Source organism: Tenrec ecaudatus, chromosome 15 (genome assembly GCF_050624435.1).
Source record: "Tenrec ecaudatus isolate mTenEca1 chromosome 15, mTenEca1.hap1, whole genome shotgun sequence".
NCBI classification, from domain to species: Eukaryota; Metazoa; Chordata; class Mammalia; order Afrosoricida; family Tenrecidae; genus Tenrec; species Tenrec ecaudatus.
This window is the reverse complement of record NC_134544.1, coordinates 21725084-21740919: the sequence shown is the minus strand read 5'-3', so window position 1 is coordinate 21740919 and position 15836 is coordinate 21725084. Positions and strand designations below refer to the sequence as shown.

At 40.4% G+C, this 15836-nt stretch overlaps 1 protein-coding gene across 1 annotated transcript in view; it reads left to right on the top strand.

The window, feature by feature from the left end:
* RAB27B (RAB27B, member RAS oncogene family) overlaps nucleotides 1–10337 on the top strand; it is a 66005-nt gene extending 55668 nt beyond the window's left edge. The window contains exons 4-6 of the mRNA XM_075532712.1: nucleotides 2907–3010; nucleotides 7730–7853; nucleotides 9816–10337. Of these exons, the coding sequence (XP_075388827.1) occupies nucleotides 2907–3010; nucleotides 7730–7853; nucleotides 9816–10005 (418 nt within the window). The 3' untranslated portion in view covers nucleotides 10006–10337. The remainder of the gene's footprint in view (nucleotides 1–2906; nucleotides 3011–7729; nucleotides 7854–9815) is intronic.
* Nucleotides 10338–15836: the final 5499 nt, after the last annotated feature.

Genomic DNA, 15836 nt, shown 5'->3' with positions numbered 1-15836 from the left:
CTCTTTCCTCTGAATTCCTGCAACACCCATTCTATCATCATAAGTGTAGTTACTAAATTCATTCAGTACCACCTTGTAATAAGCATTATCTTCTATTTTTGTCACTAACAATTGCTTGATGGTTCACCTAATGACCTTGTCACTCAGTAGACAAAAAGCAAAAGAGTCTTGGTGGCACAACGGTTAAGTGCTTGTCTGCTAACTGGAAGGTCAGTGACTTGAACCCACCACTGTAGGTTCCACAGAGAAGAGGCTTGGTGATCCGCTCCCTCTGTTCGCTTCTGTAGGATCACTGGGAGTAGAAACCAGTGGGACGGCACGCAACTATAAAAATCGAGTGATTGCCTAGGACTGAGGGTGTTATTCCATTATTGATGAGGACATATTTCTTTGGGATCCAAGGTTTTGAGGACCGTACATGAATGACGACTTTCGCTGAAGGTTTTCCAGTGTCCGATGCGATAAAATGTGGCAGTAGATCAGCAGAGAACATATTGAGAAGATGCGTACCTCTACATTCTGCATCGCATAGCTTAGTATGTTTACGCTGGTAAACACTTCTGTTTTTGAAATGCATCCAAAACGTTCTCACTTTCCGTGGGTGGATATGCCAGGCGAGGTGCTGGGCCCTCTCTGCTAGCTTTTCTGACTGTGAATTCCATTTACACACACCCTTCAACACGGCTGGCTCCTCCCAAGTCATTCCTCACAAGAGGCTCTGCTGACATGTCAGTTTTGTTGTCACAAAGATGTATGTTTTATAGACCAATTTAACTCGTTTTTGAAGAAGTAATAAGAAAAAAATTGTGATTCCCATATGTCCTGGCGCATGCTATGTCAGCCTAGCCTGATGGCAGCTTCTATCATCTGTCCCCTCGAGACAGCTGCTCAAGGAGGGAAATGGGGAACACTGGGGACATTCTTAGTAACACTTGGGTTATTCATCCCTGGAGAATTTTTCATTCTGTATGTATAAAGGGTTGCTAAGCAACAAGAAAAACAATGTCTCACACCTCAACCCAGTGCCTGAGGACATCTGGCACTCCAACCCAGAGAAGATAATGGATATTGATAAGAGTGACATCATGGGAGGCAGGAAACACCATACCCTTTATGTAAACCTAAAGGATACAGGGCATAGCTTCTGTCCCCAGAGAGAGAGAGAGAAACAGCTCTTTACATGGTTCTGGCTTTCCCCCACTCAACCAACTCACTTGTCAGAATGAGCTAAGTGGAGGAAGCCAGACATCAAGTCCCTCTCTTGTGGGATGGGATAACAAAGATGAGCAGAAAGGTCTAAACATGGTCCAGTGTCAGTGTGTACTACACATGTTGCTATGGAAGCAAAAATGTGCAATTGTATTTGTACTATTGCGATTAATGCAGTCTTGAGTAATTCTGTAATATGCTGTGGAAATAAAAACGTGAAGAAGACATCATTTAGTCCTCAAAGGAGGTCTACACATACTTGGAAAAGGACATGCATTTTCTTAGCCATCACACCACTCTGGATGAGTGAAAAACAATGTTAGGAATATAGCTAGTTCCAAAGGAGAAGGAAACATTTCATAAGCACGCTATAATCCCTATGAGCTGTCAGCGAATGGAAGAATTTATGCACATGATAAAAAAATGAGTAATTATTTTTTGGTATGTCTATATTTTTAGATCATAACAATGCCCTACCAACCAAAAGCCTAATTTGGAAACAAATGATGGTTAAAATTGATCTTTCTGCTTTGGTATGAAAATCATTCATCTCTACAAAAGTAATTTTAAACCTTTAATAACTCCATCCACTTTGGTAATATTTTTCTCACTTTCTTTCACAAATATTTAGTGAATAATTACTGGCTTCTAAACCATATAAATATAATTCATAACATGTTAGAAACGTGACTCCATTTTGCTTAGGTTCTGAAGTGGGTGTGGAATTTGGATCAACAACTAACAGTTACAACATAACCTGAGGACGCTTCTAGAAATAAAACTGATAGGCAACCCTGCTAGGAGGAACAGATAACCCAAAGTTGGAAGTTAGGAAGACTGCTTTAGAATTGATATTTCTTCCAATACCATTTTGTTCATACTGAGAAAGTATGCATGAGTGAGTGTTATCCAAACAGATGAGAAGTGGGAGGAGAAGTCATCAGCAGGAAGACAACAGAACAGCATTTGCGAAAGTCCAGAGGAGAGAGAAAGCTTTCTAAGAATGACAAGGTCAAGCATAACTATGGATGGTCAAGTCAGCTCATCAGCACCGTCATTCTCTTACTGAGCTTGGACATTTTACGAAGAGCAATGTATCATCATTGAGCTACCCCTAGCAGAAGATTGATATAAAAAGACAACACATCTGTTGATAAGACTGTGGGAGTTATCCAGGTGGCAGATAATGGCTTTGAGAATCAGAGGAGTGACAGAGGGGATGGATAGAACTGGACGAGTAGAGAGATATTTGCGTTGATTATTTGTAGATAGTGGATGAAGAGACTATGGCAAATGGGAGGATGGTGAGGCCATGGACAGAATAAGAGAAGAGATAGGATCAGTTAGATTCTGAAGTTCGAAGTGTCTGTGTTTTCTTTAAATGTAAATACATAAAAGTGTTTGGGAAAGGGCAAGAAAGAGCTAGACCTAAATGCTGTGTGATTTTGTGACTGCATGTTTCAACTCGGCGTTCAAGTCTTACAGGAGCATATAGTCAGAAAGTGATTCCAAACTAAAGTGCAACCAAGTCTCTTCTGCCCTTTCAGTAGGTTTTCCACAAGATCGCCCTGTTCTATAGGATAATTCGTGGCAGTGATCTGTGGACACTGGGAATTTGAAAAGGAAAGATTTATTTGATTACATCTTAAGTTTATTGTGGTTGATGTGCAGGACTCTCCACTCTGCTCTCTTGGCAGGTTTCGGAGCCTCACCACTGCGTTCTTCCGAGATGCCATGGGCTTTTTGTTAATGTTTGACCTCACCAGTCAACAGAGCTTCTTAAACGTCAGAAACTGGATGAGTAAGTGGGATGGAGGGATTGGTATTGGCCATTTTAGGGCTCGGGTGCTACAAATGTACTTGAGGACCCGACAGCTGCATTTATTTGTTTACCTTCCAAGAAATGACTGGAATGGGTCCCACAGATCAGCTTTAGAAAGTCATGAGTTTAGTAGGGATATTTATGTAGGTTCCCCCAGGTGGCATGAAACTGTGTTTTCCCTTTAATCCCTTTTAAGAGTGGTTAATCACACCTGTATTTAAAGCTTTGTCAGCATGATTAAATGGCCATCCATTCCATTTTCTAAAGAGACTTGAAGGATATCTTATAAATATTGGAGCTACAACATCCATTACATCTTGCCTGGAGAGCCACCACACACACACACACACACAGAGTTTCTTGACAAGGAACCCATTAACTTGAAATGCTTTCAAGAACTAATAGGCTAGTTGCTATTGCTGTTAGATGCCATCACGTTATCTCTGTCTCAAAGGGACCTTATACACAATAGATTGAAACACTTCCCTATCTTGTGCCATCCTCAAAATCATTGCTATCTTTGGACCCATTGCCATGGATACTGTACCAATCCATCTTGATGAGAGTTGTCTTACATTTCACTGACTCTTCTTTATCGAGCATGATCTTCTTCTCCAGGTTCTGATCCCTCCTGATAAACATTTCCACCATGAAAGGAGGTCTCACCACCCTTGCTTCTCAGGAGCATACTGGCTGTCCACATTCCCAGAGAGATGGTTTGTTCTTCTGGCAGACCATAGCATAGTGAGTGTCTTCACTCACGCCATACTTCAAAAGCATAACTTTGTCTTGGGCCTCTTTATTCTTGGCCTAGCTTTCTCATGCACCTGAGATGATGGGAAATACCATGGATTGAGTCAGTTTCACATTAGTCCTCAGTGTGAGATCTTCACTTTTTATCAATTTAAAGAGGTTGTTGGTGGCAGCTTTACCCAAGGCAATGCATTTGATTTCTTGACAACTGCTTCCTTTGGCATTGATTATGGATTCGAGCAAAAATAGCCATTAGTTAGTGAGTAGTTTATGAATGAATGATGCAGTAGCCTCCCCCTTACTGTGGGGAATATGTTCCAACCCACCCCCACCCCCAGAGATGCCTGAAACAATATCAAATCCTATGTATATCCTTTCTTCCTATAAATGCATTTCGACAGGTATCCACACTGTCCCAGGTGAGCAGTCACAACCATCTTCCCCTGCCAGGTCAGAGCACAGCCACTCACAAACCTGGAGAAGCTGGCTCCCAACGGAGCCAGAGAGCCTGAGAGTTCATCATGCTACTCATAATGGCCTGTAATTTAATTATTTTCAGACCAGAGTTGACCTTGGGTAACCAAAGCCATGGAAAGTAAAACTGCTGCTAAGAGGGAACCACTGTAATGAATTATCAGCTAATAAACGACTCCAGAGCAAAGCTCTGGCATGAAGAGAAAACATAAGTAGACCAGTCAGGCAGCTCAGATTGGAGGTTTGCCTTGAACACAATGTTTAAATATGAGGACACCTTCTGTGGAATTGTCTTCAGCCTTCATGGTAATTCAGACAGAACGTGGAGTTCAAAAGTTACCTACTGACTCATTAAAGCTAATTAAAAGCAACACGCAGAAGAGTCTATTCTTTCTTTTTTTAATGTAGCACTAAAGAGACTATTGCATTTACTTTTAATTATCACAAACATGGATTGGGTCCTAATGAGATAGATAAACACCAGGAAAAATTACGTGTCCTACAGGGCTGGTGCTACTCCTGTCATTTCCAAATGTGTTGGGCAGTCTATGGGCAGACATGGTCCCTTTTTCAAACTTTAGGTCATTATATCTCCTTGCCCAAAATTCTTCTTTGATTTCTCACTTCATTTAGGATAAAACCTAGAATCTCCCTCCGCTAGACTCAAGGCCTCCAGGAATCCTAAAACATAACTTACCCAGAGGGTGAGGAGGCAGCTATCAAATGTCAGTGTCAAAATAGAAGGCAGAAGAGGGGTCCTTCCTTTGGAACATGTTCTCTGAATGGCAGTCATTCAAATCTTTGCTTCTCGTGCTTGATCAGTAGATCTGATTATACCAAAAGGGGTAAGTGCTAGCGGCCCGGGTATCATTCTGTCCCTTTATTGGACAATATCTATTGGAGTGCTTTCCTTTTTCTTTACCCAACAGAAAACCTGAATAGTCAAATATTTACATGAATCTCAAGATATAGAAAAGTTAAGATCAGGCCTGGATTTGCCTGGCTTTCTGGACTCCAGCCCCACGGGTCCTCAGGCTGTTGCTGGACCTAGCCTCAATCCTGCTATGGGGACTGGGCACTTCCTTTCCCTCAGCCTGAATTGTTTCTCTCTGATTTACTGTCCCACGCTGGCTCCTTTCTACTTCCTTCATTTCCTGTGGGTGTTTGGTCAGACTTTTTCTATTGGGAGAGACCTCTGTGACTACCATTTCCATCACTCTCCATCCCCTCTGTGATCAAGCACTTGCCACCAGCTGACATTACCTTACCTAGTTCTCTGTTTACTCATGTTTGACCTCTTCCATCACTGGACCACTGGAACAGGAGCTCAATGAGAGCACAGATCATCCAGCCCGGAGGCTAGAAGGGTGCCTAGTGCCTAGATATAGGAGTATGCAAATGAGGAAGCTTCCTTATTAATATATTTTACATTATGTATATACACATGTGCATAGACACACAGCTGTATAAAACCGGTTTCAATGTGAATTCAGTAGCATAATAGCTACCTATGTGGAGAGGAGGGAGGAGTGAGGTTGTTTCAAATGAGTGTCTTTATCCTAGTATTTATCTCTAGTTCCTTTTTTCGCTGCAGTTCTGTATCCAAATTGTGATGGTATTTCTTGATGCTGAGAGATGAGGACTTTTCGATAATGATTCATTTGTCCTTTTTCAGAAAGGAAAGACTCCATTGTTGTTGCTTTTAATCTCCAGAAGAATATTGGTGGGATTTAAGATAACTAATTACCATGTCTAATAATGTTCTCATTTCTAGTATTCAAATTGTTAGTGTTACATGGGGAGTCTTTGTCTTCTTCCTTGGGCTCTATCAAGATGGAACGCATTGTGCCTCAAGCTACAGATGGAAGTGTCTTTGCCCATGTACTCTCAGCAGTGCAGTTTCATAGGCTCATTTCCTTTCTTGCTCATTCTTTTTTAAAAATCATTTTATTGGGGGCTCATACAACTCTTATCACAATCCATCCATCCATCCATGTGTCAAGCACATTTGTACATGTGTTGCCATCATCATTCTCAAAACATTTGCTTTCTACTTGAGCTCTTGGTATCAGCTCCTCATTTTCCACCCTCCCTCCCCGCTCCGCCCTCCTTTATGAATGCTTGATAATTTAGAAATTATTATTTGATGTATCTTATACTGTCCGATGTCTCCCTTCACTCACTTTTCTCTTTTCCAATCCCAGGGAGGAGGTTATATGTATATCCTTGTAATTGGTTCCCCCTTTCTATCTCCCCTTGCCCCCCCCCATTATCACCACTCTCACCACTGTGTTTCCAGTTCCTATCTGTACCAGTGTACATCCTCTGTTCTAGCCACATTCGTAAGGTAGAATTGGGATCATGAGAGTGTGGGGATTGGGGTGGGTGGGTGGGGAAAGCATTTAGAAACTAAAGGAAAGTTGTATGTTTCATCATTGCTACATTACACCCTGACTGACTTGTCTCCTCCCTGCGACCTTTCTGTAAGGGGTGTTGTCTACAGATGGGTCTTGGGTCCCCAACCTGCACTCCCCCTCATTCACAATGATTTGATTTTTTTGTTCTTTGATGCCTGATAACTGATCTCTTTGACACCACATGATCACACAGGCTGGTGTGCTTCTTCCATGTGGGCTTTGTTGTTTCACAGCTAGATGGCCACTTGTTTAACTTCAAGCCTTTAAAATGCCAGGTGCTATATCTTTTGATAGCCAGGCACCATCAGCTTTCTTCACCATTTTTGCTTATGCACCCATCTGTCTTTTCTTTCTCTGTTTGGACAATGTTTCCTGGAGGAAACAAAGTGGCGTGCGTTAGAATTTGCCCATATAAAATTATTTCTCCACTAATTTGTGGCTTTCAAAGCATTCTGTTTTAAAATCACTGCTTTTGATTTTGGGAGAGGGCAATATATCTAAAAGAGAAAGCAAACATACACCCTTCAAAAATTATATTCTATTATCTCTACTTATATTTGAGAGATATTTCATCTGAAGGGGATTAGCTTTCTCTAGAGCAGTGCTTCTCAACCTTCCTAATGCTGCAACCCTTTAATACAGCTCCTTATGTTGTGATGACCTCCAACCATAAATTATTTTTGTTGCTACTTCATCACTGTAATTTTGCCACTGTTGTGTATCGGGTGACCCCTATGAAAGGGTCATTCAACACCCCCCCCCAAGGGGTCATTATCCACAGGTTGAGAACCACTGCTCTGGAGGCTCTTTTCTAATGTAGAATGAACACTGGTAACTGTCACTTTGCCTGTAATTTTCATCTTCACAATCGGCGATGGCATCATTTCAATTTTACAAATGAGGAAACTGAAAGTGAGAAAAGTTAAGTCACTGGGTTAATTGAGCCAAGCTAATAAGAGCTGAATAATTAGAGGAGGAATTTAGAGGATGTGCAGTCATTTGGTATCACTGGTTTATAACTAACGTGGCTGATTCTACTTGCTTTCTTTCCAAGGCCAACTGCAAGCGAATGCTTATTGTGAAAATCCAGATATAGTATTAATTGGCAACAAGGCAGATCTGCCAGACCAGAGGGAAGTCAATGAACGGCAAGCCCAAGACCTGGCTGACAAATATGGGTAGGTTGATTACACTACAATAATATCGGACCTTGTTTACTGCATAGGATAAGAAAAGATAAGAAACACAATATTTATACTAGGAGAACTGACTTCATTCAAGAATGGCATATGAATTAAAAAGATCTTCCAGGAGAATATATGATGTTTTTATTGAATTACTTAATAGCCACAGCTGACACATATTGAATATTACAATCCTAGACAGGGTTCAGTGTGTTTCCCAGTTCCATCTTTGTGGCTCTCCATTGTCCTGGCAATAATCAGATCATCTGAATCAGTTTCCTGGAAGAGTTCATGACTTGTCTTCTGTGTCTCCCATTCCAGGATGTTGACGAAATTTCTCCCACCCCTTCCCATGATTGTTCCGCCATTTAAAACAATCTGAATCTGTTCTAATTTTACTTCATTGACCATGACCGAATGGGCTGAACGCCCTAGGACTGAGAACTCTCCAAGTCAAACCCATTTACCTCTCTTATTGCAGGAGGTACTAGAGTTATTCCATTTTACAGATGAATAACTGAGTCACAGCGATTAAGTAAATAATGTAGGGTAACTATCCATGATTCATAAGTAGTGAACGTTTAATTCAACCAGGCAGCCCGAGGTCAGAATTCATACACTTAAACACCATAATCTACTACCACCTCTCAGCTAGTAGCTGCAAGACTCCAAGGATTAATATCTGACAGGGATAGGATCTTGTGATCCTATCTAACCTTGCTCAAGTACAGCTAAAATCCAAATCACAAACAGTACAAACAATCTCATACAATATTTGGGACATACGTACACTCAAATATTATTATTTATCTGAAATTCAGCTTTACCTGGGCTTCCTGTATTTTTATTTGATAGTTCTGGCAATCCTAGTCTAAGCTAACTTACATGGATATGTGTGTTTATATAATATTTCCATATGAAAATTTTAGAAAATATAGGAACACCAGAATGGGGCAGTGGTCTCTAGTCAACAGTCATGGAAGGGGCTTCTGGAACTTTGACTTGTGCCCAGCTTACTAATCACAGCAGGAGCCCTGGTCCAGCAGTGGGGTAAGCACTTGCTGCTACTCACAGTCAGCGGTTAAAATCGACCTAACACTCTTCAGACAAAAGATGAGGCTCTTCTGCTCCAATAAAGATCTACAGCTTTGTAAACCCTAGGGAACTGTTCGACCCTGTCCTATAGTCTCCAGGAATTGGAATCTATGTGAAGGCAATTGCCTAGCGCAACTGAGCCTTTTCTCTTTCACAGCCACACATTCCCATCCTAAGGCACTCACCACATGTTCCTGCTATGATTTTATCCTCCGAACAGCACGTGCCACCTCTGTAACAGTCATAAAGCTCAAGGTGAAGAGGCCCTCAGGGTTGCACTGTCTTTGCTTGTTCAAAGAAGAAATAATTGTTAGGAACCCTCCGTCAGTGTAGTCATTTGTAAATTGACTTCCAAAGCAGAATGTGTCATTATCCATTCCATTTAAATCATACCCTTTCTATCTGCCAATAGTTTACTGGAATATTTTCCTTGAGAACCTTAAAGACTCACATATATTCTTTGGGATGATCCATTGCAAATGCTTGTAGACCGTGGTCACATGAATAACCTATGCAATGCACGCCTCATTTCCAGAAATCAGATACCTAGGGTTGAAGGGAAGATGAAATATTGTAACGGTATTCTTGGTCGCTCGGCATATTGCCCTCCTACATTTTTCAAGCAATGATGATGCCTGAGCTTCAAGTTCCTGCATGCCACCTGGCTCAGCATCCTTACTCTGAAAATGATGGCACTAAAGGCAGGCCACTTGTTTTCAGTCACCGAGAAAGAACAAGGGTGATTTCCAGCTTAGCCAGCACAACTCTGCTGATTCCCCATGTGTGACTCACGTGTACATCTGATGATATCTTTTTCTGATTTCTTCCTCTCCAAAATATCTATCATCTTTTCTATGCCAGCATACCCTACTTTGAAACAAGTGCGGCGACGGGACAGAATGTGGAGAAAGCCGTGGAGACTCTCCTGGACTTGATAATGAAGCGAATGGAACAGTGTGTAGATAAGACACAAGTCCCCGACACCGCCAATGGAGGAAACTCCGGGAAGCTCAACGGGGAGAAGCCAGCCGACAAAAAATGTGCCTGCTAGACTCCACATGTGAACTGATCATCAAGAGTCCCACCCCAAAATCTAACTTCCCAAATGGTGACCAACCTCAAAATTGTTGTTGAGTAGATCATGAACACAGGCATGTCTTTCTTTTTCATCCAGAAAATCTATTTTAAGGAAACATGATAGCTATGGAGGCTCAATCCGTTATCCTTCAATAGATGAGTGTGTAAGGTAGTGTGCATGGAGGAAGCCATGAATTTTCCATCAACAAAATTCACCTGGTCAGAGTGAGGAAAGAAAGAACCTTGAGCATTTGGGTTTTAGGTTCAAGATGTGCTGTCTTTCCTGCAGAGACTCCGATTCACGCCCTTAGGGTTCATTGGGGGGGGGGGGAGGGTAGATGTTAGTTTAAATGACGAGAGAAGGAAGATTTTGACATGGCTTATTTAGAACGGCATTCTGGCCCGTTAGCTGGACTCGAATGACTAAATTACTGGTCAAGTTAGAAGAGAAAGAATGTCAGAGTTTTGCTAAACTGTTAGGGGTTGGGAAATAATGCCATTTTATTTCCTTGATGAAATAGCAGGGAGACAAGAATAGAACTGTGAATGACCAGGTACAAGAAAAATGACCCAGCAGACAAAAACTGCAAACCTGGGAGCGTGGCATTTGGACGGCTGACATGAAATGTAAATGTCACAGACGTCTGGGGGAAAAGTTTATTGAAATTCCACTCACAGCAACTCAAGGCTGACACTATCAATCGAGATTAAGAGACTCCCCAGAGGTTTTCTTTTCAAACAAAGTTTGAGAAGTGGGTTGCATATTTAGCATTACATTGTCACTTTGTTTCTGAGCAAACTACCCCATATCACAAGGAGCCATCGGAGATTGCATTTAATTGATGTCTTTTTCAAAAATTAGCCTTAACTATTTTTGTTTGAATGTGCTGAATTAATTTTCTTTTATGTTTTAATGTGATCTAATGTGCTGGCAGTCTTCGAAACAGGCATGGCTGTAAATTGTGGGTTTCTTTTTTGTGTATGAGAGTGTTAAGAAACCCTAAATCACATTCCTTTCTTCCGACTGACCTGTACCTCTGACTCTAAATCAAGTTCAGAAAAACCAATGTGTGACTTTGTAGCCATCCATTTCAGAAAAATCATGGAACAGTGATTTGGCCACTCTGAATTTTCACATCATGAGTCACCTAGCAATTGATGAGGCTTCATCCTGCTATTACCATACATTTAGCATTTGTTTTTATTTTAGCTGTTAAAGATCAAAATCCGCATGCCTCAACTATATTTGTGGATTGGGTTTGAGAAGCATAGAGATCTATCTTGGGTCACTAAAAATGTATTTTTCCACATAAAACTGCCTTTCCTTCTCAAAAGAAACTGATCACAAAGTATTTTTCATCATCCTCTTTATTTTTGTATCAAAACAAATGTCATAATACTTTTTTGCCTCAGTTTATGGTGAACTGAAGCTATTCATATCAAACTGATTACTATTTCAATGTTTTGGTCACTTTTGTCAATAACTTAAAGCATGGGGTCCTCTATAGCAAAGACAAGGCATATGACGATTTCTCTCTTATAAGGATATGATTTTTCAGATGGATGGCTCTTCTAGCTATATGACTTTCCAACGAGACCTCATTTTTCCATACTCGGTGCATAATTTTGTTACAAAAGCATGAGAACCCCTAAATTACAAGCCCCTTTCAACTACTCTCTACCAACTTCCACTGGGCTTGAGTCAATTTTAGAAACACAAACACATCCAAGGAAATATCTTTTTGTCATGTTCTGAAGTTGGAATAGGCCCAGAAATAGGTCATGAATAACAGCAATTTGGAGGCTTTAATGGGGTTCGCCTTGTGAAATCCTCTGGTTTCTGCAGCACTGTGCCAATCTCTAAAATTGAGCACGGTGGGCATTCCCTCCAATGGTGCCGATGGTGTTTACTCTTCCTGGTGTCAATGAGCCATGGAGATACAGAGTGATTAGCTAAGAGTTCAAGATGTTTCTTCTCAGAGGAAAGTGAACAGAGGCAACATAACCATTACGGTTGCAAAGTTTGGTGCACATTTGTGATCATGACAGCACTTCCCTCGCTGGACTCAAATCACGACATCCCCTGCGCTTCCATAAGAGAATGTGTGGCCTTTCTCTAACCCTAAAGGGATTCTATTTTTGATATATCTTCTTGTGTTCTTTCATTTTCCAGCTATATGAATGATTTCCATATGCCAAGTTTCTGTCACTGTCACTTATTTAGCAAGCACTCATTGAGGGTCTATTTTAAGATGATGTTAGTTGGTAGCTGGAGCAGGAAGCAGAGGGTGGTGATGCTCATAATTATAGAACCATGTAAAAATAGTTTTTGAGGAATAATCTCAAGAGGAGTGACATTGGAGACAAGAAGGTACATTTTAAAATATCATTCTATTTGTAAATAAAACACTTGATCCTAAAAAGAAAATGTTTTCTCTCTACAATGTCTGACATTTGACTCTCTATCCTCTATCACTATTACTGGAAATCCCTGCACTCGTTAGTTTAGAATCAACATTTCTACATCATTCATTTTACAATTTCAAATTGATCTTGTGCCATGGAGAATGCAGGATGCTTTAAAGAATTATAGACACACACACACACACACACACACACACACACACACACACACACACACCTTGAGCCCACAATAGCATGAACTTTTACTCATGGCTTGTCCTGTCACCGATTATGTCCTCAAATGCTTTTGTAAATCATATTGTGTGTTGGCCAAATATTTCCACTGTCCATGAAACTCCCTTTTGGATATAGAAACCACACCTGTAGAGTTTACAATGGTTTGATGTTTACATTGTTCTAACACAGTGCCTCAGATATCTCTGTGACCAAATGTGTCTCCAGCCACATAACTCATGTTTTATAGCGTTCTTTTCCATGGCCGCTCATAGAGAGGACACCACTGCTAAAGGTCTTCTGCTGTCTTCAGCAAAAGTGGCAAAGACCTTATTGGACCCGGACATGACTCCAACCATCTGGTCTCCTAGCTGGCTTCTTGTGGAGGTGGTATTCCTTAAGATTTCGGACCATAATTCGGTACAGGACTAGCTTTTAATGTTAAAAATAAGATCATTTAAAAAATAACTGTCATCCAAAAAGCAATGCTTGTCTTAGTCCGGTGATGGTGTAAAGTCTTGTGATGGTATAGAGGAAATGCTCAGTGTGGTGTCTCACGGGCATTTTGAAACACTCGCTATGATCTCTATATTATCAGCAATCATACTGCAAAAAATGTTTTAAAAAAATACAAGCATTTTCTTAAGTAAATATTGTCTCTGTTCTTTCTGACTTAGAGGGGTTCATAGGTGTGTCACGGGGGACATTGTTGTGCTTCTCTTTTTTTATTCTTTGCCAATCTGTGCAGGAAAGATGTGTCGGGCCAAAGTTTCCCATCAATCCTCTGTCTCTCCTTTAGAAGAGAGGGAAACGACCTTAGGGAAGAACATGACTACATAAAAATTCAATTGAATAAATGCCACAGTAGTTCTTAAACTGAAAGTCAAGACTATAGAGCATCAAAAATAGATGAAACTCATACACACACATATAGACCTGTCTACACCTATATATTCTCATCAGCAGGGTTGGAATGAGTGCAATTGCTAGAAAGACAGGCAATATTGTGCAGTACATAGAGTGCACAATTCTCACACTCACTGCCAATAAGTTGATTCTGACTCATAGTGATCTCTTAGGACAGAGTCAAACTGCCCTTATGGGTTGCCAAGGTTATAAATATGCATGGGTATGGGAAGCCTCGTCTTTCTCCCAAAGAGTGGCTGGTCACTTTGAACTGCAGTCCAACTAGTAACCCAGTAAAGCACCAGGGCTCCTAAGGTAGATCTAGGTGAAGTACAAAGCCTTAAAGTGTCATCATGCTGTGCCATAGAATAAGATAATTCACTGCTCTTCGTTCATTTTTTAATAGGGGCTTAGCCTATTAAATAAAGACTTAGCCTTTATTCCTTGTAGACCAGAGTGCACCTGTGAGGGGAGAGGGCACAGGACTGGGCAGTGGTTCGTTCTGTTGTACGTAGATAGGGTTGCTCTGAGCTGATGACACTTAGCACCAACACCAACAACAGATTTGAGGTTTGATCTAAAATTCAAGCAACAAAATACAAGAGTAATTCAGGTCTCCCTATTTTCCTAAGATACTTAATTAGCCTTGAAAAGGAAAATAGGAGAACAGATGTTAGACAAAGTTATAGAAAGGTTTTCTTTCACCCCCCGCCCCCCACTACCAAACTTCAAAGTGTTAAGTCTAGTATATTTGAATATTTTAGGGAAAACGTCACCATTTTGAAAGATGCCAAGATGCTGTCTATATTTGAAGTGGTTGTCTAAAACTTTAGCATAAATTATATTTCTGTCTTGACCTTCAAAAAGTTGATATTAACTTTATTTCTGGGTAGAGTTCTGATCTATCTGTTTAACATAGGAAAAATAGAGAACGAATACGTTCTCTCAGATGAGGGTTGTCTAAATACTTTACAGATTTCTGAAGCTGTCTGTCTGAAGGCAGAACTGATCTTAAAAAGTGTTAGATTTTAGTGAATATTATAAACTTATTGCCTATAATTACTATAATTACTGACTAGACCAAACAGCAATGACATTGTTGATCAAGAACTATGAAGAAAAATCAAAGTTGTGCAGTACTCAACTATGGTTGATCACAAAGAAGCTCTGATCTAAAAGACAATGTTTCTCAGTGAGGGAAGACAAGGTTTCCTACCCAACAAGTATCCTGCGGCAGATTTGATAATTTTTATGAATCAAGTCGAGGTGTCTCCTCTTAGAACTAAGATAATAAAAATATTTGACCATCAAATGTCATGATTGGCATCAAATTGGGGGAATTTAGGGAAGGAATATTTTGTTTACTAAATATAAATCTAATGTTCTTATGAATTACACTTTCACTCAATGTTCAAGAAATAGAAACCCAAGAGTATTTTTTTGGTGGGAGTTCTTTGTACCACCGCACTATGGCTGAGGTATTTTCTAACTTTCTATGTGAAAAGGTCATTTAAAGCAAAGCAAAACAACTTTATTAAAAATTAGCGGGGATATTTAAAATTGTGTCATCTTTTTCCCAAAAAAAGGGACATGCACACATGTGTGCACGCACACATGAACACTCCAGAGTCGTCACTAAATTGAGTGGCTTAATTTGGTTTCCTGGTCACTTTCCTTTCTAACAAGCTATGGAAGGCATGACTAATATCCTTTAGTTGACTTAGCTTTTAAGCATCATTAACAAATTCTGTGGGCATCAGAATGTCCATCCTTAACTTAATAGCTTCCTTACTTAACGTGTGGCTGATGTCTCAGCATATCTGCATATCAAAATATTATCTGTCTCTAGCTACCTATTAATTATGCTTATTCTTACCCTTCTGTTTTCCAGATTTTAAAAAATTATTGCTCTCTGGGATTGAGCCTGTCATTGTTAGGTGGCATCAAGTCAGTCCCAACTCAAATCAACACAATATAGAAGAGAACCAACACTTTGGGTTCTGCACCATTGTCACAAGGGTTGTTGTGTTTGACTTCACTGTTGCAGCCACTATGTCAATCCGTTTCCCTGAGGCTCTTTTGTCCCCTCACCCTCTGCCTCACCAAGCATGATAACCTTCTCTAGGAACCGTCCTCTCCTGACAACATGTACACAGAACAGCAAGAAAAAGTCTATCCACCCTGCTCTAACCAAGTCTAACCAAGTATTCTGGCCATACTTTTTCCAGAATGAATTTGTGTCTTGTTTTGGTAATCCATGGT